Source organism: Gobio gobio (genome assembly GCF_949357685.1).
Source record: "Gobio gobio genome assembly, chromosome: 16".
Taxonomy (NCBI): Eukaryota; Metazoa; Chordata; class Actinopteri; order Cypriniformes; family Gobionidae; genus Gobio; species Gobio gobio.
In genome coordinates, this window is record NC_137109.1 from 48,414,225 (window position 1) to 48,440,093 (window position 25,869).

Sequence of the window (25,869 nt, forward strand, 5' to 3'; positions counted from 1 at the left end):
GGGATGCACAATATATAATTTTAGCATCGAAATGCACCTGATCCTTGTATTAATTGCAAGCTTTAACCATAATAGAGCGAAGGTTTATCATTTGCACGTGTTTTAGTTCCTGTCAGTTTAAACACTCAAGTGATTTTGAACCAGTCCAGTGCAAGAAGACGTAAAAGAGAACTCAATTCAGACCTCGAACACCAGATCTGTGCGTCTGTTTGTGCTTGAACGGACACATATATGCAAAATCTGGGCGAGCATCCTCGTGAACACAGTCGCTTGTGGCTTGCGTGAATGTAAGCAATTGAGAATGAAAATGGACCCGTATCAGTATCAGGTCCGTGCATTCAATCTTAAAGTGACAGCAGCCTAATAAACCTGCTGTCTGTCATTAATCTTAAAGGGTTAGTTCACCCAAAAATGAAAATTCTGTCATTAATTACTTCCCCTCATGTCGTTCGACACCCGTCAGACCTCCGTTCATCTTCAGACACAAATGAAGATATTTTAGTGTAAATCTGATGGCTCTGAAAGGCCTCCATTGGCACAATGCACTTTACACTCTCAAGACCCTTAAAAGGTACTAAAGACGTCGTTACAAAGTCCATCTCACTACAGTGGTTCTACAATAACTTTATGAAGCGACGAGAATAGTTCTTGTGCCCAAAAAAAACTTAAATAATGACTTATATAGTGATGACCAATTTCAAAACACGCCATCATGAAGCTTCAAAGCGTTATGAATCAGGGAGTCGAATCATGATTCGGATCGTGTGTCAAACCGCCAAACTGCTGAAATCATGTGACTTTGGTGATCCAAACCGCTGATCATAGAGCTATTCAAGTCAGCTGGTCAAATTTCATATCGCAATATGTATCGCAGAAAAACAAAATTTGCAATGTCATTTTTTTTTCAATATCGTGCAACCAGCGTGACTGACAAGCAGAGAGAATGTATACATAATTTCTGCTCGCCTTCAGCACAAACGACTGCATTATTTTAATCATTGCAGTACATTTGCGGCAGATCGATGCAAGTGCAGTTATGTGCTGACAATTTGGAAACAAACCAAAGGTTCAAAAAACAAAACATAAAAGTGCATTTTGCATCACCAAGCAACTTGGGGATAAACAGCTGCTGCTTCAATGATGCAAAAATAATATATTGTGAACACAATCCAGCAGGGGGAGCAATCGAACTCGGGTTCGGACCAGGCAATCGAACCAAGTGTAAAGTACCCCAAGTCAAACATTCTCTCTGCATCTTTTTTTAGGACTTTTAGGCTTTTGGATTCATGCTCATTTTTAACTCTACAAAGTAACAATGTTAATAAACTAGCTCACATACACATCGAGACAGGATCATCATATATAGCTGATCATGTATTTTGGCACCTGGTTTTCTCTCCTCAGTGCCCACAAAGATCAGCGAGGACAGACATGGAGAAAGGTCGTCACTGTTCATTAGTTTACTGAGGGTTCCTCTGCTCTTGCTCCTGCTCTATGGGTTTGTTTGTTCTCTGGACATCCTAAGCTCTGCTTTTCAGCTGGCTGGAGGTAATTATTCATCCTTATCCACCTTTTTTGCATCTGTTAACCACGTCTCTTTTACTTGCACATTGGAGTTTTAATTGCTTTTACCTTTCAGACGTTTTTTTGTATTCTAATTTTATTGTTATGACAATTAAGCACATTTCCCAGACACATTCCCATGTGTTTTTTTCTTTATTTTGGGGTCAAATATCATTTGCTTTCATGCATTTCCTCATAATAATGTATACTTGCTTCTCTATGAACTTATGCTGTACTGTAAACCCGAATGTTCATGTTAATTAAATAGATTAAGTAGTGTATACTCAAAGTTTTAGAAAAAGTTCTACTAACTTAATTATTCAAGTTGGTGTAACATGGTCTTCCTTTTGAGTACTAATATTTTTTGATTAAATGGAACTTTTTTGTGAATAAATAAACATAACTTAAAAACATAAATTAAGTATAACTTAATAGAATTAAGTAATTACATGCTAAGAATGATGAAGTCCTGTTATTTCTGTTGTTTCAAATAGAGATGATTTAAAAATAAACTTAATTTATATAGCACATGCTAAAATACAATAAAATCTCAAAGTGCTTAACCAAATAAGTAAAATCCATCATAACAAATAAATTACAACCATAGCCTATTAAAACAATTTAATTGGGGCAAACTGAAATGCGTTAGTGGAAGACAAATTTTTTTTATTTTATTTATTTATAGTATTTTTATTGTCATCAGTTTAATGTAGCCTATAAACTAAATGATTTTTAGAATGTGTACGTAAGTTTTGTTCTCCGGTTTAACACATCACACAATAAGCACTTCTAACTCCTGCGAGACTTACTCACACACATACATTCATCAAGAATCAGCCTATGAATCTCAACAATGGTGACATGATTCATGCCGCAATGCATTCTGGGTGCATCATGCGAAACTCATCCATGGCTCCCATAATGCATTGCGGCATGAAGCGTGTCACCATGGTTGAGATTCATAGGCTGATTCTTGATGTCTGTGTGTGAGTAAATCTCACAGGAGGTTAAAGTACTTAACATACAATCTATTTAATAACTTATTCAGCTTTTCTGATTAAAACAGTGCTGGATATCAATTGCTTCACAATTTTAAGTTTGAGTCACATGTTTTTAAGTAAACAAACTCAACATATTTGACTACCGTGTACTTAAAGCAATGACAACACAAAGCAATAAAAATTGAGTTTTGTTAACATAAAATGGTGTGGTTGTGTACTTATTTTTAAAGTTCAGTGAAAACTCTAAACTTTGTTATAACTGAAAATAATTGAGTTGCCTTAACACAAAACTGTAAGGCATATTAACTGCAAATATTTGAGTTGAGCAAAATGAGCACTTTAATTTAACTGTTATCAAAAGGTACAAGTAGCAGGTAATCCAACCTTTTAAGTTCTGGAAAATTGTGACTTTTAAGTTATCCAACTTAAAAAATTTGACGCAATTGATTGCCTCAATTATTTTGAGTTCTGCGAACTTATTCGGGTTTACAGTGTGTACATAAGTGAAATAAGGCTCTCTCAATGTTGAATCATTGGTTAGACATTAAGAATTAGTTAATCAATTCTGTTAATGACAATGAAGAAATGGTTTGCATGATTAACTTGAGCAGGCAGCGCTGTGGTGCATGTCATCTGTACAAAAACAAGCCATGTGCTGTTAAAGGGTTAGCTCACCCACAAATACAACCACTTGTTCTCTTGTCATTTTTCAACCTGTATGATTACTTGAATCACAGAAGATGTTCTGAAGAACATTCATGTTTGTCTTTCCTAAGAAATGAAAGGGAATAGGGAGCTATGAAAATATAAAATCAAACTAATCAATAGTCCTACACTGTTAGAAAAAAAGGTACATTGCTGTCACTGGGGTGGTACCCTACAAAACCGAAAAGGTACTAATATGTACCTTTAAAGGTATTAATATGTACCTTTAAGGTACTAACACGCACTCTTAAAGTACTGATATGTACCTTTTGAGGTACTAATATGTACCTTTTAGGGGTGAGTAAGGTACAAAGATGTACCTTTTCACTTTTGTACCTTAGGGTACCGCCCCAGTGACAGCACTGTACCTTTTTTTCTGAGAGTGTACACAGAGTCATTGAATGTACTAGTTTTGTGTTCCAAAGAAGAAACAAAGTCTGGTTTGCAATGACATAAGGCTGAGTAAATGATGACGAATGCTCGTTTAAGATTATCACAACAAAACTAGTTCACTAAAATTAATCAAATGTTTCGCTCTTTTGTCAGGCAAAGTGGCGGGAGACATTTTCAAGGATAATGCCATCCTGTCCAACCCCGTAGCTGGACTGATGGTGGGGATACTGGTCACAGTTCTGGTCCAGAGCTCTAGTACTTCCACATCCATCGTGGTCAGCTTGGTCTCGTCTGGATGTAAGACACACAACTCATTTTTAAGACAGACTAAAGTCTTAACCTCAGGTTCATTTCCTCTCATTAGGGTTGTTAAATGATTCTAATGTACAACTACCATTCAGAATTTTAGGCTCAGTAAATATTTTTCTTTAAATGAATGCTGTTCTTTTGAACTTTGTGAATAATCATAAATGTTTCTTGAGCATCAAATCATCATATTAGGATGATTTCTGAAGGATCATGTGACACTGAAGTCTGGAGTAATGATGATAAATCCAGCTTTGATCACAGGAATAAAGTACACTTTACTATATATTCACATAGAAAACAGGCATTTTAAATTAAAAGAATATTTCTCAATATCACTGTTTTTACGGTATTTTTAATCAAAAACATGCAGCCTTGGGGAGCAGAAAAAAATGTTCAAAAACATGAAAAAATCATAATGTACATAAAATGGCAATTAATTGAAATATTTATTTATTTATTTATATACATGCATACATATACATATTACACTTATGGAGCACCGGGGGGGAAATATATCGTTGCCGATCCATTCTCTCGTTTTAGTAAATTGTAGCCATGTTGAATTTGTTCCCTCATATTGTCCGCACAATTTACTTAAAATTAGGGAATGAATTAGTAAAACATTCTGACTTATTACTAAGTCGTGGGAATGAATTTTTCATTTGTGGCAACAAAATAATCAAAATACAATTACCTTCTTGTCCAACCTGATCTCACGACAATTCGTATCTAATTTATAAGGTGGCTAATTCGTACGAACTTGTATGACCTCACTCGTATGAATACGTAAAAAAAAAATTCTAGATCGTACGTATTTATAGGTAATTTAGACCAAAATCGGTCTGAACCCCCCCAAGGTGTTTGGTCACTTTTGACCGCGAACAACGCAAGTGAGACTCCCGAACGAAGTCATGTCAGCTTTATTTCTACTGCGCTTTATACAATACAGATTGTTTCAGAGCAGCTTTACAGTGCTAAAAATTGCCTCATCGTCACGGCATCCTCAATAATCCCGTCTCCGACGTGATGACTCCGATCCTTCGAATATTGCAATTTAATAATTGTTTCATTAATACGGAATATTCAATAAACCCGTCTCTGGCGTGTTGCAGCCGATCCTTCGAATATTGCACTTTACTAATTATTTCATTAATACGGCATCCTCAATAAACCCGTCTCCGGCGTGATGACTCCAATATTTCGATTATTCCTATTTAATAATTGTTTAATCGACACATCATCCTCAATAAACCCGTCTCCGGCGTGTTGCTCTGATCCTTCGAATCTTCCGATCTATTATGACCTCTGACCTGTAAAGTTGCCAGAATAATAATCATACGCTGTTTGTTAATTGGCCAGAGGAGAACTGGCACCCCGACTGAGCCTGGTTTCTCCCAAGGTTTATTTTTCTCCATTCGGTCACCTGATGGGGTTTTGATTTCCTTGCCAATGTAGCTTCTGGCTTGGCGTGCTCAGTCGGGGACACTACATTTTTCAACTAAATACCCAAATAAATCGAATTATTAAACTAAATTTACCATATTCTAAATTACCGATCTAATTACTGATCGAATGCCCACATTGTCACTGTATGATAATTTAAATGAACTGATGACATCACTGTTTTCTCTAGTACAATTCTGTTGCATTATTTTCCTGTTTAACACCGTGAAGCTGCTTTGAAACAATCTGCATTGTTAAAAGCGCTATATAAATAAAGTTGACTTGACTAACAGGAAAAGGATGCATTTGGGCTGTATTTCAGCTGAATGTTGATTCAGTTCCATTGTAAAGGTCATACATTAATAAATGAGTTCATTTCATCTATAAAGCACTTCTGCAAAAAAAAATGAAGTCATTATCCAGCTCAGTTCAGTTCTCACACAACAGCGTCAGCACAGTCAGGTCAATAATAATGTTGAATATTAAGTGAGCAATACCAGAGGGTTAACAAAACAGCCACTTGCACAGCGATCATCTATTAAGCTATTGTGTTTATTTTGCGCTTGCGAAACTTGGCCTGTGCACTTTTTATTCCACGTTATTTTCCGCAAAGCCTTATCTCTAGATGTTGTGCCTGCTTTAATGAAGTGGCATCTCTCACGGATATGAGCTCATTAGCCGGTGCATATGCCGCGGTGGCCTCAAAGTCTGAGGAGCCTGTGAAGTGTGACTATCAGAGCTCATTCCAAAGAAACATCAGAGTTCTGGCGGAAGCACAACAGATGCAGAGCTTTAATTAGGAACTTTTGTTTGGGTTAATGAGCTTATGTTTAACACAATAAAGAGTTTTATTATATAGAGGCAACAGTGGAGTCCAAAAGTCTGGGATCATATGCAAAATCTGGGATTTAGAAAATATTCAAACAAAGAAATTATGATGTAAAATGATATTGCAAACAAATTGACATTCACCATCTGAAATTTTTGATGCAATATAGTGTCATTGTTACATGTTACATGTACTTACCATAGTAATAACAGTAAATTATGCATGCAACAAACCCTCAACCAAACCCTAATCCTACCCAAACCCTATAGTAAGTACATGTAGTTAATCAATAATACTCACTACTTTAACCTCTTAAAGGGTTAGTTCACCCAAAAATGAAAATTCTGTCATTAATTACTTACCCTCATGTCGTTCGACACCTGTCAGACCTCCGTTCATCTTCGGAACACAAATGAAGATATTTTTGTTAAATCTGATGGCTCTGAAAGGCCTCCATTGGGACAATGCACTTTACACTCTCAAGACCCATAAAAGGTACTAAAGACGTCGTCACAAAGTCCATCTCACTACAGTGGTTCTACAATAACTTTATAAAGCGACGAGAATAGTTTTTGTGCACAAAAAAAAAATAAAAAATAACGACTTTATTCAACAGGTGCTTGTCTTCCGTCTAGGCCTCTGATGTGAACTCACGACGCATGCGCGAGAACATGACGTTGAGCTGGCGTTTTGACACATGACCCGGAAGAGAGGAGCTTTGTTTACAAGCAGAGGAAGACGCGCCATATCTAAGCTGTTGAATTCTACATTGGTCGTGCTTTAGGTCTTGACGTAGTGCTCAAAATGGGGCTAAAGTGTGCATTTCCTGTATGCCCGAACGCCGGCTCTACGTCATATTCTCGCGCATGCGTCGTGGTGCTTTGTGAGTTCACATCAGAGGCCTAGACGGAAGACAAGCACCTGTTGAATAAAGTCTTTTTTTTGTTTGCTTTTTTTTGCACAAAAACTATTATCGTCGCTTCATAAAGTTATTGTGGAACCACTGTAGTGAGATGGACTTTGTAACGACGTCTTTAGTAGCTTTTATGGGTCTTGTGTGTGTAAATTTCTTTGCTGCCAATGGAGGCCTTTCTGAGCCATCGGATTTAAAAAAAATATCTTATTTTGTGTTCTGAAGATGAACAAAGGTCTTGTCGAATGGCATGAGGGTAAGTAGTTAATGACATCATTTTCATTTTTGGGTGAACTAACCCTTTAAGCTCTGGGACAATTTTTGGGATATCCGCCTGGATTTGGCCTTCCCAAATTGAAAAGCTTCCCACACTCTAAAAAATGCTGGGTTAAAAATAACCCAAGTTGGATTGAAAATGGACTAGCCAATTGGGGTTTTTTAACCCAGCGGTTGGGTTAAATGTTTGCTTAAAACAACCCAATCGCTGGGTTAAAACAACCCAATTGCTGGGTTAAAACAACCCAATTGCTGGGTTGGTCCATTTTCAACCCAACTTGGGTTATTTTTAACCCAGCATTTTTTAGAGTGTGGGAAGCTTTTCAATTTGGGTAGGCCAAATCCATATTCAGCATTTTTTTAGAGTGCATACAGTGATATTTTACAGGAAACCCTTTGAAGTTACATAAACCACTGCTAAAAGTGATAAACATATGTTGTCTAAAGCCCTATTCGCACAGGATTAGTATTATCTGAGGACCTCTGGTGATTTGTAATAATTGCAGAGAATGTCTGTGATCTTAATCCCGTGCGAATCGGCCATGTATGTAATTTGTAAAGTAAAAATTCCCCCGCAAATGACCTACCATATTTCGCCAAACACCGAGGTCCTGTGATAATATTAGTCCCGTGCGAATCGGCATCTCTGTGATTTGGCCGTATATCATTTTTTTGCAAGGTTTTTGTGTCCTGTGCGCATTTTTATCTTTATCTTTCACCAAGAATGGCGCTAGGCTGCATATAATGCGCACCGTTATGAAGTCCCGCGCGGGCACGTGGATTATACTTTCACTTTAGAATGAGCAATTTGGGAGTAAATTGCTTGAATGGTGTGTTTAATATTATTCTTAATGAAGAACACAAAAACAGAACAGTACAATGACAAACTCGCTTACATGGCGCTTTTACATTTAGCTTTGAAACTGAATCTTCCGCTGTATATTGTTATAATATTGCTCAGTTAAGTTTTTAATTGTAGCGTCTGTTCTCTAACTGAACTAAATTATTTGTATTACTATAAAACAATCAAAATGATATTGATACGACTGTTTATAATTTCATACAACTATATCTATAAAAAACATTTACAAGTCTTGACATCATATCCGGGAGAGTCAGTAAATTCAAGTAAAATCTCAGGCTTGCTTATCCCGTGTGAATGCGCCACGCAAAATTCAGATGTGCGGGAGTAATTTCTAAATCATACGAGGTCCCCAGATAATACTAATCCCTCCCGAAAAGGGACACTATTTGATTTTTTGGTTATAAATGCAGTTTTGAAAGCGTGTACCTCAGGCCCTGTGAGCTCTAGCACCCTGCAGACAGTTTGGGCTGTTTCCACTAGATTACAGAAAATACTGGAAAAAATTATTTTGTCTGTATCATGTTGTATGCTCAGACAACATATACATACTTAAATGTTTATCATTTTTAGCAGTGGTTTATGTAACTTCAAAGAGTTTCCTGTAAAATGACACCAGTATTGTGTATTTAGAGACTGTGTGTGTGTATGGGAAGCTTTTCAATTTCAATTTTCAAAGAGTTTAAGTGGTTAAATATATAATTACACTGTAACAATGACACCTTAAAATTAAGAGTTACACTTTATTTTAAGATGCCGTTGTTACAGTGTAATTATATATGTAAGTACTCTGTAATATTATTTAACTACATGTACTCACTATAGGGTTAGGGTAAGATTAGGGTTTGGTTGAGGGTTAGTTGCATGTAATTATGCATAATTTACTATTATTAATATGGTAAGTACATGTAACATAATGTAACGATGACACTGTAAAATAAAGTGTTACCAAATAAAGTGTAACCCAAATGATTTTAAAATTGTTATGCCGATAATATAATTCATAACAAAATAAGTGCATTAATTTAGAAAAATGCAAAATACAAGCTTCTTTACTTGTGAGCTTGACTTTTGAGCTCCATGCGTGTAGAGTAAATAGAGTGTGTGAAGTTGTGTTTGTTTGGGCAGCTGAGCACAACAATCCAATCTCTTGAAAGAAATCTTGATCTTTTGAAATGGACTGAGTAAAGCTTGGCTTTTCTCTGAGTAAGTGAATTGAAGCTAATGGATGTCAGGAGTGCGAGTGTGTTCATTCACACTAAGCTCTGTGGGCCTTCAGCGAAAACTATCCATGGATATTATCTGAATGGAAATGGGACTCGACTAATGCTAGCCTGATTTAACCCTTGTGTGTCAATTAAAAAAGGTCCATAGAGGACAAAAATGTCCATGTCAAAAAACGGTCATAAAAAATGTCATCTTGGGAGCACAGACTTGAATTTGGTCTCCTTTTAAAGACGACCTGTGGCAGATTATTGTTGAAGTAAAGTTTAAAAAGTGAAACAAAACAAAAAAGTTATAGTGGTTAAATTATTTATGAATATTATTTATAAAGTATTTATATTTTGAAACATGTTAAACTGTTAGAGAATCAAAGCCATAAATCTAAACGCGTTAAAAATTTGAGGTTGATATCTCAAAAAAAAAGAGCTTTCAGTGCGCAGTGCCAAATTAAGCTCCTCGGTACACACAGTGGTTGGATTTGTGATTTGCAGTAGAGTTTTTTTCTCTCTCAAATATTACAAACACACTCACCATTTTTATTGCACGCATACAAACCACACTCTGACATAACACACCCACACAGTTATGCATAATTTATCCAATTGGGTCTATAATAGAAGCAGAAAACAGGAATAAAGTGAATATTTGCTTCATAGGCCAAACCTGAGAAAATAGTCTTTTTTTTAAATGTACACTCTAAAAAATGCTGGGTTAAAAACAACCCACGTTGGGTTGAAAATGGACAAACCCAGCGATTGGGTTGTTTTAACCCAGCAATTAGGTTGTTTTAGTTCTCCCAAAAATGAAAATTCTGTCATTAATTACTTACCCTCATGTCGTTCGACACCCGTCAGACCTCCGTTCATCTTCGGAACAGAAATGAAGATATTTTAGTGTAAATCTGATGGCTCTGAAAGGCCTCCATTGGCTCAATGGCACCGTTCACTCTCAAGACCCTTAAAAGGTACTAAAGACGTCGTTACAAAGTCCATCTCACTACAGTGGTTCTAAAATAACTTTATGAATCAGCGACAATAGTTTTTGTGCGCAAAAAAACCCTAAATAACGACTTACATAGTGATGACGATTTCAAAACAAAGCATCATGAAGCTTCGAAGCGTTATGAATCAGTGAGTCGATTCAGCAGTTTGAATCGCCAAATTTCAGCAGTTTGGCGGTTTGACACGCGATCCGAATCATCATTCTGCTCAGTGATTCATAACGCTTCGAAGCTTCATGATGCTTTGTTTTGAAATTGTCATCACTATATAAGTCGTTATTTAGGGTTTTTTTGCGCACAAAAACTATTCTTGCCGATTCATAAAGTTATTGTAGAACCACTGTAGTGAGATGGACTTTGTAACGACGTCTTTAGTACCTTTTAAGGGTCTTGAGAGTGAACCGTGCCATTGAGCCAATGGAGGACTTTCAGAGCCATCAGATTTCAACTAAAATATCTTCATTTCTGTTCCGAAGATGAACGGAGGTCTGACGGGTAAGTAATTAATGACAGAATTTTCATTTTTGGGTGAACTAACCCTTTAAGCAAACATTTAACCCAGCCGCTGTTTAAAACAATGTTACAAAATATTTCTATTTCACATAAATGCTGTTCTTATGAACTTTCTATTCATCAAATAATCCTGAAAAAACAATATGAAGCAGCTCAACTGTTTTCAACACTGATAATAATCATAAATGTTTCTTGAGCAGTAAATCCTCAAATGAGAATGATTTCTGAAGGGTCATGTGACACTGATGGAGTAATGATGATAAATTCAGCTTTGATCACAGGAATAAATTACACTTTACTATATATTCACAGCTGATTTACATTGTAATAATATTTTTACTGTATTTTTGATCAAAATGAATGATTCCAGTGTAAGTGTGTGTTTATATCTGTGTGCATGTCTGTGTGTGTAGTGCTTGAAGTGAAGTCTGCCGTCCCCATCATTATGGGCTCCAACATCGGCACGTCTGTCACCAACACCATCGTGGCCCTGATGCAAGCAGGAGAGAGGAACGAATTTAAACGGTACCCACCCACATGATTTTCTCCATCGCTGTTATCATCAGGATTAAATCAAACTGACACGCAACCATTCTGCTCACTTAAAGTATTTATAAGCTCATTTGAAGAATGCTTCTTAATTTTGCAGAATTGATTTCTTTGTCAACATGAAATCAAAATGTTCCCCATTTACATTATCAATACATAGGTCTTATTGTGAATAATTTATCAGTGCAAAGAAAACGAATGATCTGTCTAAGCTTTCAACAGAATGCAATATTTTTTTCTGCCTCTGAAATGACTTTAATTTCAGTTTACGCTTAAGTATATACTGTGAAAAGGGATTTTCTTCCTTAGTGTTTTGCAGTACAATTATCTGAATAATGTTTAATCAAGATGCTCTTACTTGGGATGATAAAATGACATAACATAAGAAGTCTTGTTTTCTGACAAATTAAGCTTCTGTTTATAACAAGAAAAATGATCTGCTAATGGAGGGAAAAAAACAATTCAAAAGAAATCAAGTTTATTTTTCTGACACCATTGACATTTGCAATAATATAAATCACTTGTTGCATTGTACTGTAGCTATTCAGTTGTTTTAGGTAATGCGACCTTTCTAAAATCCTGCAGAAAGTTAACAGTAATTTAGTTATGGCATTAATAGCAAATACTAATAATCATCCTGGGTCCCTCGACATAAACCCACTAGGATTTTATGTATTTTGAAGCCTAAATTCAATTAAAAGAAGAAGACAAAAGCTAAACTTAGGCTTTACACAAGCTAGAGGTGGACAGTAACTAAGTAAATTTACTTGAGTACTTTACTTGAGTACACTTTTTGAGTATCTGTACTTTACTTATTACGAAACTTATTACTTTAAAGGAACCCTCCACTTAGGGCTGGGCGATATATCGCATGACATTGTTAGGCGCATCTCGTCAGTAAAGCCGGTTCCTTGATTAGTAGTAAATCGCCATCACCTGCTTTCAGAGAGAGCGGCATTTACTACACACCCTTACGAAAATTAACCATGGTTTTATTGTAGTAAAAATGTAGTAACCATGGTTTTTTGGCTAATTGAATACCATTTATATAACTACAGTTTTACCACAAATACCATGGTTAAACTATGGTTAGAGAATCAAAACCATGGTTAATTTGCGGTTACCATGGTTTTACTACAATAAACATGGTTTTTTGGTTTTATTTGTAGTAAAACCATGGTTTATTTTCGTAAGGGCAGAGCCGTAGTTCACTGACAAGCTGAGCCATATCGCCTTAATTATCACGGACGTATCGCCTGCGATAATTAATGCGATATGGCTCAGCTTGTCAGTGAACTACGGCTCTGTGTAGTAAATGCCGCTCTCTCTGAAAGCAGGTGATGGCGATTTACTACTAATCAAGGAACCGGCTTTACTGACGAGATGCGCCTAACAATGTCATGCCATATATTGCCCAGCCCTACCTCCACTTTTTTTGAAAATAGGCTCATTTTACAAGTCCCCTAGAGTTAAATAGTTGAGTTTTACCGTTTTTGAATCCATTCAGCCGATCTTTGTATCTGGCGGTAGCACTTTTAGCATAGCTTAGCATACATCATTGATTCTAATCAGTCCATTAGCATCTCATTCAAAAAATGACCAAAGACACTTTCAATAATTTTCCTATTTAAAACTTGACTCTTCTACAGTTACATCGTGTGCTAAGACCAACTGAAAATGAAAAGTTGTGATTTTCTACACCTATATAGCTAGGAACTACTTTCTCATTCCTGCGTAAGAGTCGCGGATCTTCGCGGCCGTACCATGGCTGCAGCGGCGCAATGATTCATTGGTATTCTGTGAAACATGGTGGTAGTTACACCTTCGACTTACTATCACAGCCCTTTACAACACACAGAACCACGGCTAATCACAGCTAAATCCACAACACAATTTGTCGGCTGCAAGCCTGAAACTCTTTCTCTGCAACTACACGAACTTAGTGCCGGTCACATTGAAAGTTACCTAGCTGGGCTACTTTCAGGCGCTGTAATATCATTGAGCCGCTGCAGCCATGGTACGGCCGCGAAGATCTGCGACTATCACGCAGGAATGAGAAAGTAGTTCCTAGCTATATAAGTGTAGAAAATCACAACTTTTAATTTTCAGCAGGTCTTAGCACACGATGTAACTGTAGAAGAGTCAAGTTTTAAATAGGAAAAATATTGAAAGTGTCTTTGGTCATTTCATGAGATGCTAATGGACTGACCAGAATCAATGATGTATGCTAAGCTATGCTAAAAGTGCTACCGCCAGATACAAAGATCGGCTGAATGGATTCAAAAACGGTAAAACTCAACTATATAACTCTAGGGGACTTGTAAAAGGAACCTATTTTCAAAAAAAGTGGAGTGTTCCTTTAACTTATCTAAATTTGAAAGACAAATATTGTACTTTTTACTCCAGTACATTTCTCTCAAGGTCCTCAAAGTCGAAAGTCGTTTCTGTAGCAGCTTTGAAAGTCAGTGGATGATTTTTTTCTTCTTTAAAAGGATTTGTTTTTGTGTTTTTTTTGTAGACAGCCTATCAGTAATTACTCTTGTAGGGTCATGTGAAGTTTCCAAACATTGAACACTGATCAGTTTATAGCAAAATGAAAGACGACGGTTCCTCTGCGCAGTGTGTGCACCCATGGCCTTGCTTAAAAAAATATATGTTTCAGTTTTCTGAAAAGATTAAAGATTAGTTTAGTTGGCATACAATTGATGCATGTCTCATAAAATGATAAAAAAATGAAAATGTCTGGGAGAAAGAGAAGAGTAAACAGTTGGGAGAACATTGGATATGTATCAGTGTATTGGATCCGTGCATTTGGCCTTAAAGTGACAGCAGCTTTGTAAAGAGCTTTGTAACTTTTATACAAGTATGGAAACTTTTATACAAGTATGGAGTTTAAGGTAGTCGTATGCTAGCATGTCGGATGGAGCATCACTGACTGGCTTAAACCAACATGATGGCATAATGTGCATTTATTCAACAATAATAAAATAATGCATCGACATAAAAAAAAGGAAATTTACTTTTGATACTTAAGTACTTTTAAATACAAATACTTATACTTTTACTTAAGTAAAATCAGTTTTTAGAACTTTCACTGGTAACAGAGTAATATTTGACCAGTAGTACTTTTACTTTTACTCAAGTAATAGAGTTGTGTACTTTGTCCACCTCTAGCAATACACCACGGCCACATGACTTCAGTGTCACCACCATTAATCTTCAACGACTCTTTCAGTCTTTATTTAAACACATTTTCCTGAAAGTTAGAGTTGGAATACGTTGCTTATAAACACAATGAGGCTGTGAAAGTGAGTAGAGGAGTTCACCCAGGACAAAATCTGGAGTCTCATTTAGACACCTCCCAGCGAACAAAGACATGTTCTAAGAACGTTTACCAACATTCTGAACATGAACATTCTGAAACAAACATGAACATGAACATTCTGAAACAAACATGAACATTCCTAAAATAAACATGAACATGAACATTCTGAAACAAACATGAACATTCTGAAACAAACATGAACATTCCTAAAATAAACATGAACATTCTGAAACAAACATGAACATTCTGAAACAAACATGAACATTCTGAAACAAACATGAACATGAACATTCTGAAACAAACATGAACATTCTGAAACAAACATGAACATTCTGAAACAAACATGAACATGAACATTCTGAAACAAACATGAACATGAACATTCTGAAACAAACATGAACATGAACATTCTGAAACAAACATGAACATTCTGAAACAAACATGAACATTCTGAAACAAACATGAACATTCTGAAACAAACATGAACATTCTGAAACAAACATGAACATTCTGAAATGAACATTCTGAAACAAACATGAACATGAACATTCTGAAACAAACATGAACATGAACATTCTGAAACAAACATGAACATTCTGAAACAAACATGAACATGAACATTCTGAAACAAACATGAACATTCTGAAACAAACATGAACATTCTGAAACAAACATGAACATGAACATTCTGAAACAAACATGAACATGAACATTCTGAAACAAACATGAACATTCTGAAACAAACATAAACATGAACATTCTGAAACAAACATAAACATGAACATTCTGAAACAAACATAAACATGAACATTCTGAAACAAACATGAACATTCTAAAACAAACATGAACATGAACATTCTGAAACAAACATAAACATGAACATTCTGAAACAAACATAAACATGAGCATTCTGAAACAAACATAAACATGAACATTCTGAAACAAACATAAACATGAACATTCTGAAACAAACATGAACATTCTAAAACAAACATGAACATTCTGAAACAAACATGAACATGAACATTCTGAAACAAATATAAACATGAACATTCTGAAACAAACATAAACATGAACATTCTGAAACAAACATGAACATTAACATTCTGAAACAAACATGAACATTCTGAAACAAACATGTTTGTTGCATGAAAAAATAATGTTGCATGAACAATGTATAATCACTATTTGTGCTAATGTTTTGAGAACATTATTAAAGACCAGATAATTTTGAATGAATGTTCAATTAATGTTACTGGAAGAACGTTTGTTCATAACTTTGAGGAAACCTTGCCAGAATGTTCCCTGCTAGCTGGGTAATTAGCAAAGAGTTAAAACTTCAAAAAAATCACAAGGTGATATTGCTGATGTATTTTATGTCGTAGAATAAAACGTGAAAAAAAATTGAGCTTCACCACAGACCTTATTTCAGCCATTTAACCAAAAACACATTGACTTCAGGACGATTGAACCAGAAGTGCTAAAATGCACCTCGTTTCTGGGGTTTTGTTCCTACGAAAATACGTCATTCCTGCTGCAAATAATGATGATGACCTTCAGCCTTCATGTCCTGGTTAGAAAGCCTCACATTCAGCTCTCACTCCATTCTGCTATGAAACCATCCAATTCCCCATGAATAATTGATCATTTCCATCGCATTACAGACTGAATGTGCTGCGAATGTCATTTCAGGTTGACTTTCACTACATTAAACAACAAATTTCCTTTCTCTTCTGATTTTATCCATGAAAAACACATTAAAAAAACATCAGTGATGAATTTCGAAGCTATAAACAGACGCAGCAGTGATCACTTTCCCCACTGAACCATTTCTGTGAATAATGAAATAAAGCTGAAATAAAATAGAATAAAAATATAAGTCGGAAAACTAAATGAAAATGAGAAATGTGGCCTTGGCAATAAACTGAAATACAGCATTATTAATTGGAAATTACTAAAAACTAGAAATTAACACAAAATAAGTATAAAACCTAAATAGTAATGTTTAAAAGAAAAATGTATACAATGACACAAGCATGTAATGAAATGACTACAAGGAAACTAAAATGAAACTCAAATAACACTTCGTCCAGCAAAATAATTGCTGCGATTTGTTGTTACAACTTCAAATTCAACATTCGAATAAGTAATAATGTGTTGTTTCAACTTAAAAATTACGTATTTGTGCTTGACCTAAAATTGTAAGTTTAGTTAACTTAAAATCTTGAGTTGTTCTAACTAATAGCAGCAACACTCTCTTGTTCTCAAGGGCGTTTGCCGGGGCGACGATCCACGACTGTTTTAACTGGCTGTCCGTGCTGGTGCTGCTGCCGGTGGAGGTGGCGTCGGGTCTGATGAGTTTCCTGGCCAGAGTCACTGTCAGCAGCTTTCAGCTGCACAGCGGAGACGAAGCGCCTGAACTTCTGAAGACGCTCACCGAGCCCTTCACCAAACTCATCATACAGGTGTGTGTATGTGTTGTGATTGTGTGCATGCAGTGAATGCCAGGCATAAGGACCCACCAGGACACTGTGTGATACAAATTTAAAAAATCATCTTGGTTACGTATGAAACCCTCGTTCCCTGAAGGAGGGAACGGAGACGTACATCGGAACTGACAGATGAATTGGGGATCGCTTTCAGATGCCAATCTACTTTGAGTGTAACTAAACGAGCCAATGAACAATGCAATATGGTTTGCGCATTCCTAGGCCTGGCGCGATAGTCAATAAATCAATTAATCGCACAATAAAAAAAATTAGCTCAATAATTTTTCCGGCCGCAATAATTTCCATTTGCATGCTTGTTTGTTTTCCTCATCTCTCTCTTTCTCTCGCTGACTGCGCGCGCGCCTCATCTGGTTGGGGAGGTGTTTATACTCGACGCGCAGACTGGGTGCCGGCGTGATGAGACGTCATGCTCGGCCAGATTCGCCTGGAACTCGTGCTTCTTTGGTTGCGGAGCCACGCGCAAAATTTTACGTGCACACTGCCAAGCAAAATGGGGTCTCGCGCATTCAACGCGCACTACCACCCACTGGTTGACATAATTTTTGCCGCGCGCACCCCTCGCGCTCGTGCGGACGCGCCGAGTATAAACAAGGCTTAAAGGATTAGTTCACTTTCAAATAAACTTTTGCTTATAATTTACTCACCCCCTTGTCATCCAAGATATCCATGTCTTTCTGTCTTCAGTCGAAAAGAAATGAAGATTTTTGATGAAAAGATTTCAGGATATTTCTCCATAAAATGGAAGTCAATGGACACCATACGGTTCAAGGTCCAAATGAGAGGTTCAGTACAGCTTCAAAAGGGCTTTAAACCACATCAAACGGTACCAGACGATCAATAAGGGTCTTATCTAGCGAAACGATCGGTCATATTTTTTTAAAATAAATAAAGTTTAAGTTTTATAAGCACAAATGTTCGCCTTGCTCTGTTCAGTGATGCGCGATCGTGACGTCACGTAAAATGCAAATACGTTGAAAAGGTCACGCTAGACGCAGGCGGAAGTACCGAGTCAGTGTTTACAAATGAGCGGAAGGAGGACCGTATCCACATATTCAAACGTCTTTGCGCCTGCATCTAGCGTGACCTTTTCGACGTAATTGCGTTTTACGTGACGTCACGAGCGCGCATCAATGAACAGATCAAGGCGAGCATTTGTGCTTATAAAACTTAAAATGTATTTATTTTTAAAAAAAATGACCGATCATTTCGCTAGATAAGACCCTTATTGATCGTCTGGTACCGTTTGATGTGGTTTAAAGCCCCTTTTGAAGCTGTACTGAACCTCTCATTTGGACCTTGAACCGTATGGGGTCTATTGACTTCCATTTTATGGAGAAATATCCTGAAATCTTTTCATCAAAAATCTTCATTTCTTTTCGACTGAAGACAGAAAGACATGGATATCTTGGATGACAAGGGGGTGAGTAAATTATAAGCAAAAGTTTATTTGAAAGTGAACTAATCCTTTAAGTCAAGTCAAATTCAGTTTGTACATGATTACACAATAGAACAATTTTTTTAATTCTGTATCCTAAATTGTGGATAATTAAGCTATATATCATATGCTGAAGTAAATTTCTGGAGTGTTAACAATTAAAAGGAAAAACAACAACAAGAACCGTACAGAACCGAAAACCGTGACCCTAAAACCGATATACGATCCGTGGGTTTTGTGAACCGTGCCACCCCTAATATGCACCTAAAACACAATCATCCGTTGCAGTTTTTACCCATTTTATTTATTGTTTTTGGTGTTTATTCAAGTGCATTTTTTGTTAACAGACTGAGAGTCCATTGCTTTTATTGTTTTTGGTTGCTTTGTTCATTTATTTTGGATATTTAAAATGTTTTCCGTTTTCAGTGTTAAATAAGTCTTTAATAATAAAGCTTATTGATCTTTGAAAAAGGTGTACCTGCATTATTATGCCATTATCATTATTTTAGATGAAAATGGTCTCAGAACGACAATATTATCGTTTCTGCAAAATTTGCTATCGTGACAGGCCTACGCATTCCACGCTCCTCCCTGCAGCGCAGGTCTAATAAGGAAGTGAATGCATTTGCTTTCTGCTTCGGAGCCGATCTAGTGAATCAGCCGTTCAGCAGAGGTACAGCACCTGTGGCGACAGGACATACGTCTCCATTCCCTCCTTCAGGAAATGAGGGTTACATACGTAATGGAGATGTTCCCTTTTAGTCGGTCAAGTTCGACGTACGTCAGAACTGACCAACGAATTGGGGATCTACCAACACGCCACAGAAGCTGGCCCTTCCAGCGCTCTGCTTGAGTTCCCTGGTCTGCCCCCACCTGTTGGAGCGGGAAGTCAGGGCTCTATGCAGAGATGGTCAGTCTGCTGTTCTGCAAGTGTGATTATTGGATAATGCAGGGAGAGCGTGCTCGTCTTAGAAGAGGGAACGCTGTGGAAGCAACATCCTTCTATGGAAAGGAGATGTGGCAGTTACACATATGGACCATAGACCGTAAAAAAATATGGACGATGCGACTTTATTGACTTCCGCTGACCAGAGTTGAAGCTTTTGGAGGCCGCACACAAGGCGCTGACATCTTGGGACAGAGTCTGCGTAATAGAGAGCAGGAAGTTAAGGCGCGATTATCAAAAGCCCGCCCACACTCTCACAGATGCAGAGCAATTCATTATGTTGGTGTGAAATAAACAGTTATGGAAATGTAAAAATTAAAGCTAAAGCTCCAATCTCCTCCCAAAAATCCAGAAAAAAGTCCGTTAGTGCCTCAGTGACAAGTTCATTCAGAGAAGCCGTCAATCTCAGCTGTCAATCATGACGTCACACCCCCCGTTTTTATAGCATCAAATAACTAACTAAAACCAAACTTATTTAAAGGGTTAGTTCACCCAAAAATGAAAATTCTGTCATTAATTACTCACCCTCATGTCGTTCAACACCCGTAAGACCTCTGTTCATCTTCAGACACAAATGAAGATATTTTTGTTGAAAGCTGATGCTGAGAAAGGCTTCAGATAGGCCTCCATTGGCATTCAGTACATTTACACTCCCATAAAGACCCATAAAAGGCACTTAAAACGTTGTTACAAAGTCCATCTCACCACAGTGACTCTACAATAATTTTACGATGCGCCGACAATAGTTTTTGTGCGCAAAAAAAATCTAAATAACACCTTTATCCAACTTGTTCTTGTCTTCCGTGTGTGCCTCCACGACGCATGCGCGAGAATATTACGCAGATCCGGCGTTCGGACACATGACCCAGAAGCGATTTGTTTACAAGCAGAGGAAGAAGCGTGTGTCTAAGCTGTTGAATTCTACATTGATCGTGCTTTAGGTCTCGGCGTAGTTCTCAAAATGGGATTAAAGTGTGCATTTCATGGATTCCCGAACCCCGGCGTTACGTCATATTCTCGCGCATGCGTCGTGGAGGCACACACGGAAGACAAGAAGAGGTTGAATAAAGTCGTTATTTTGATTTTTTTTCCCAAATACATATATGGGGTCGCCGCAGGGACCGCCACCTATGGACACCCAGCCTAACACAGGTTCCACCATACATAAGAGTGTAGGCCTGGAGTCAGACACTCCACAATGTCTGACTGCCGAGGGTGACGGAGGAACTCAACAGGGTTAGCCATTTCTGGGGAACTCTACTGGAGTCAAAGTCGCATGTATCCGGCCCAGCGGGCGGGAGTGGCGTTGCAAGCCAACACTTAGAACGGGTCCTTCACGCTACTGGCCACTCGGGGCGAGTACGGGGGAAGAGACCGGCTCTACACGGATGCTATAGAATCTAGCAAACGTGTAAGGTGTTGTCCAGCCCGCAGTCAGGCCCAGAGGTCGGCCCGAAGTGGGGTCTGATTGTTCTGTGCAACACTTACCTGGTTCCAGGGAAGGACAGAGGGTGCGTGAGAAGGCCTGGTGGCGTTCTCAAACTGCACTCTGCTGGACTTCGAGGAGCCAGCGGCAGAACAGTAATAAAACGAAACACAGGATTCACCACCCAACACATTCTTGTGACTGGCCGCCTGCTGCCTGGGTGGAGGCTGCTGCTTAGGCTGAGCAGGGGTGGAGGCAGATGCGGGGGGATGCCCTCGGTGACGAGCAGGCGGAGGTGCAGTGGTCGACGACTGGGTGGAGGCAGCAGCTGGTCGTCGGGGCAGGATGTGCTTGATCACCTCTGTCTGCTTCTGGGCTGCTGAAAACTGCTGGGCAAAGTTTTCAACCGCCTCGCCTTAAAGGGTAGTTCACCCAAAAATGAAAATTCTGTCATTAATTACTTACCCTCATGTCGTTGGACACCCGTAAGACCTCCGTTCATCTTCGGAACACAAATGAAGATATTTTAGTTGAAATCCGAGGGCTCAGAAAGGCCTCCATTGGCACAATGCACTTTACACTCTCAAGACCCATAAAAGGTACTAAAGACGTCGTTACAAAGTCCATCTCACTACACTGGTTCTACAATAACTTTATGAATCGGCGAGAATAGTTTTTGTGCGCAAAAAAAACCTAAATAACGACTTACATAGTGATGACCGATTTCAAAACAATGCATCATGAAGCTTTGAAGCGTTATGAATCAGCGAGTCGAATCATGATTCGGATCGTGTGTCAAACCGCCAAACTGCTGAAATCACGTGACTTTGGCGATTCAAACCGCTGAATCGACTCACTGATTCATAACGCTTCGAAGCTTCATGATGCATTGTTTTGAAATCGGTCATCACAATATAAGCCGTTATTTAGGGTTTTTTTGTGCACAAAAACTATTCTCGCTGATTCATAAAGTTATTGTAGAACCACTGTAGTGAGATGGACTTTGTAACGACGTCTTTAGTACCTTTTATGGGTCTTGAGAGTGTAAAGTGCATTGTGCCAATGGAGGCCTTTCTGAGCCCTCGGATTTCAACTAAAATATCTTCATTTGTGTTCCGAAGATGAACGGAGGTCTTACGGGTGTCGAACGACATGAGGGTAAGTAATTAATGACAGAATTTTCATTTTTGGGTGAACTAACCCTTTAAAGGCCAGCCTGGCAGACAGGGGAGTTGAGGAACCAAACTTTGTCGGGCTCACGCATATCCGCCAGGTTTAGCCAAAGGTGGCATTCCTGGACCACTAACCTGGACATCACCTTGGCCTGATGGACATGCAGGAGTGCCATGGCATGCAGAGCAACCGCGGCTTCTCCACAAGCTGTGTAAACTTATCCCGCCAGAGAGGACGAGAATTTACATGGCCAGGAGGGGAGATGCGGATTACCCAGCCAAGAGGTAGTGGTCTTGGAACACAGCTGCATCGCCACAGACCGCTCCACTGGGGGGATCTGGGTCAGACTTGGGCAACATTACCATACCTGAAGGGGGCAAAGCAGCCGAATCCTCATACAAAACGACTGGCCCCCCATGGGAAAGACCAGCGCGCTCTCTTGGAAGCTCCACCGGCAATGGTGTGGAGGAGTGAGGGGCCCGAGGAGTTTGGCTGGGTGGGGAAGCCCTCACTGTGATCCTCAGGTTACCACCAAGGCTATTAACGGAAGTAGGAGCCCTCTGAGTTTCCCCTGAAGGGCGACTAAATTGGGGAATAGGTGAAGGGACTCCACCCCGGGAACATGAACCATCGACGAACGCCACCTCAGCGTGCCTAATGCCCAAGCATGAGAAGCAGAAAGCAAAGATGCGGTGCATTCACTTCCTTATTATATCCGCGCTGCGGGGAGGAGCGTGGAAAGCGCAAACCGCATGGCAATGTTCATTGGCTCGTTTAGTTAAACTCAAAGTAGATTGGTCTCTGAAAGCGATTCCCAATTCATCAGTCATTTCCGACGTACGTCAAACATGACCGACTGAAAGGGAATGTAAATTAAAGAAAATGATATTGAAAGGGAACTAGATTGCTCTCCAGTCACAGGCTTCCATATGTTGCGATCTTCAGCCGAGCTGGATATTTCTTTGTTTTTAGATTTTTGTAATGGAGGGAGAAAACATAATACAAGACACAGCATACATATAACTTGACGCACAAGACAAAAAATAAACCAATGGGATGAAATGATTCAGGGTAGCAGTGCGAGATCTCTATCAAAAAGGGAATCCATTCCCTCTGTCTTCCATATAATTGAAAAAGGGTTGCCAAATTTTCAAAATACTTCCAATAATACACAGTTATTAACCTCATATCCCTTTTCCACCCGACATGGGCTGTGTCCGAAATCAGAACTGAAAACAACTGCGTCATTTACCAACACAAACCTGCTCTAAAGTCAATAGCAGGTTTGCGCAGTATTTTTAGTGTTATTTAAAGGGTGTGTTAGTAATATGAGCCTATAGGTGGTGCACAACACGTGCACACTCTGATTATTAAACACACAGGGATGCGCAGCAACACACACACATATAAATATTCATTTAAATTCCTCTCTGGAGAAGCGTTCAGTCTTTCCGCTCACATGTAAATAGTGAATCCGCCATGGTGCCAGCACAACTGGCTTTTAAAGGGAATGGGAGATGAGACTCTGATTGGTTTATTGCACAGGGCTCCAGAGTGCGACTAAATGGTCGCATTTTGCAACTAAAATTTGAGTGTGCAACTGAATTTTACATCCAGTCGCACATGTGCGACCAGTAAATTTGCCTGCTGTCGGTACTGGATAAATTAAGAAAATACACTTACTAATTATAATTGATAGACGTTATGTCTGGTAAATTCTATCTTTGCCAGCCGTTTCTATATGAGATAATATTAAATCATTTGTCCGTGATGCATTTTTGCCATTCGCAATCCAGAAGAGAGAGAGAGAGAGAGAAAGCGAGCGAGCTCTGTCACGTGGAGCTGCAGCGAACACAACACCACAGTCCGCTTTAATGAGTGACGATGGCCAAGAGAACTACACAGAAGTTTAGTCTGCTTAAACTTTAGGGATGTGCTGTGATATTAATCTAATTTTATTTTTCGATTTTGGCTTCCAAGAATTATAAAAAGATGATATGAGGTAAAAAAAAACTATTCCTATAGCCGTGTTCCGTCGAGCGCGACATCCTTCCCTTCACAGCCTTCCGCTGTCATTTCTCCCTAAACTAAACGTCAGATTCAGTGATTGTTGTAAACTGCAGTCTCTACTGTTGCTAAACTGCGGGATGTGTGTGATAATAAAGAGCTATTAAATGCACAATAATCCACGCAAGAGACGCTGTTTCCAACTTCAAGGCGGCTTATGTGTGTGTGCTGCGAAATGGACCGACTTGCACTTAATATTTTAGGCTTCGTGTGCCATCAAATAAACCATCAAATAAACAACAAATAACCGGTGTCAAAATGACCGGATTGGAGAGTAGCTATTTTAACAGTTTATATCTTAAATGGGCGTAAATAGTTTGGAGAAATAGGAGAATATTGCTGCGTTCCAGGCAACCCGTAACCCGTGTTTTTCCAACCTTCTACCCGTGAAAGTGCACTGGAACGACAGTCAAACTCGTGACTTCCCACCCGTGAACTCGTACTAGATCGATATACTCCCAGTTACGAGATCTGACGTCACATAGCCCGCGAAGCAACAATGGCAGCCCCCTACGAATGCAGTGTTTATGAAACAAATATACAAATAACGTAAAATAAAAGGTATAACAGCTTTTCTTGGCGTCTGCGCTGTTTTTCTCCTCCGTTTCCCTCAATTAAGCAAGGAGTAAGCACCTTTGGCGATAGAAATTATTGTAGATGAGCATACACCCCGTACTGTCCGCCACGCTTTGTTTACATCAAACTACCACACAATTCCTTACGCTCAGGCAGTTTGGCGTGACTTTGCCTAGAACACTACAAAGTCGTGAGTCGTGGTTTGAAGTTGTAACTTACAGGCTCAAAAACCTGCCTGGAACGCAGCATAAGATATTATTAGTTCTACATTCGATCGGTCTTAAAGGGGCAGCGTCTAATAAACATGCTGACGATTGAGCCATTGATTCGAATCGAACAAAAGGCAAATAGAAAATATTCACATCTCTTGAATTAATAACTTTAGCTTTTATAAGCATTAATCTATCAATTTATACAGTGAAAAATATGCAGTGTTATTTTACATCTCATTACTTTGTTAGATTTCTTTGTAGGTTTGTTCTTTACTGTAATATTAATGTTAGCAGACCTTCCGAATGCCTGCACACTGGTCCATTTACAAATAGATGTTTTATTTTTTGTTCAAACTTTGCGGTTTCTTTTGCTATATATATTTTACTTTTCAGATTATAAAGCCATGTTAATTATGTTCTTAATTATGTTTTGTTTTTTTTATAAAAAAAAAAAAAGTATAATAAAAAGAACCGGTAAGAATACTGTTAAAGTACCGGATCGATAAGCAGTATCGGTAAGAGTAGTAATACCATTAAAATCTTAACGATACCCATCCCTATTAGTAATACAGTGGAAATTAGTAGATTTGGTTAGCATGTTGATTTCTGGTTGTGCCCC

At 38.4% G+C, this 25,869-nt stretch overlaps 2 protein-coding genes across 2 annotated transcripts in view; both read left to right on the top strand.

Moving 5' to 3' along the window:
• The window catches only part of LOC307139892 (glutathione S-transferase P-like), a 729,649-nt gene that overhangs the window by 270,124 nt on the left and 433,656 nt on the right, over positions 1-25,869 (top strand). The gene's annotated exons all lie outside the window — the stretch shown is intronic.
• Positions 1-25,869, top strand: part of slc34a1a (solute carrier family 34 member 1a) — a gene marked incomplete at both ends in the record, with an annotated part of 47,938 nt that overhangs the window by 308 nt on the left and 21,761 nt on the right. The window contains 4 exons of the mRNA XM_079839285.1: positions 1,405-1,548; positions 3,816-3,959; positions 11,445-11,556; positions 17,175-17,370. Coding sequence (XP_079695411.1) covers positions 1,405-1,548; positions 3,816-3,959; positions 11,445-11,556; positions 17,175-17,370 — 596 coding nt within the window. The remainder of the gene's footprint in view (positions 1-1,404; positions 1,549-3,815; positions 3,960-11,444; positions 11,557-17,174; positions 17,371-25,869) is intronic.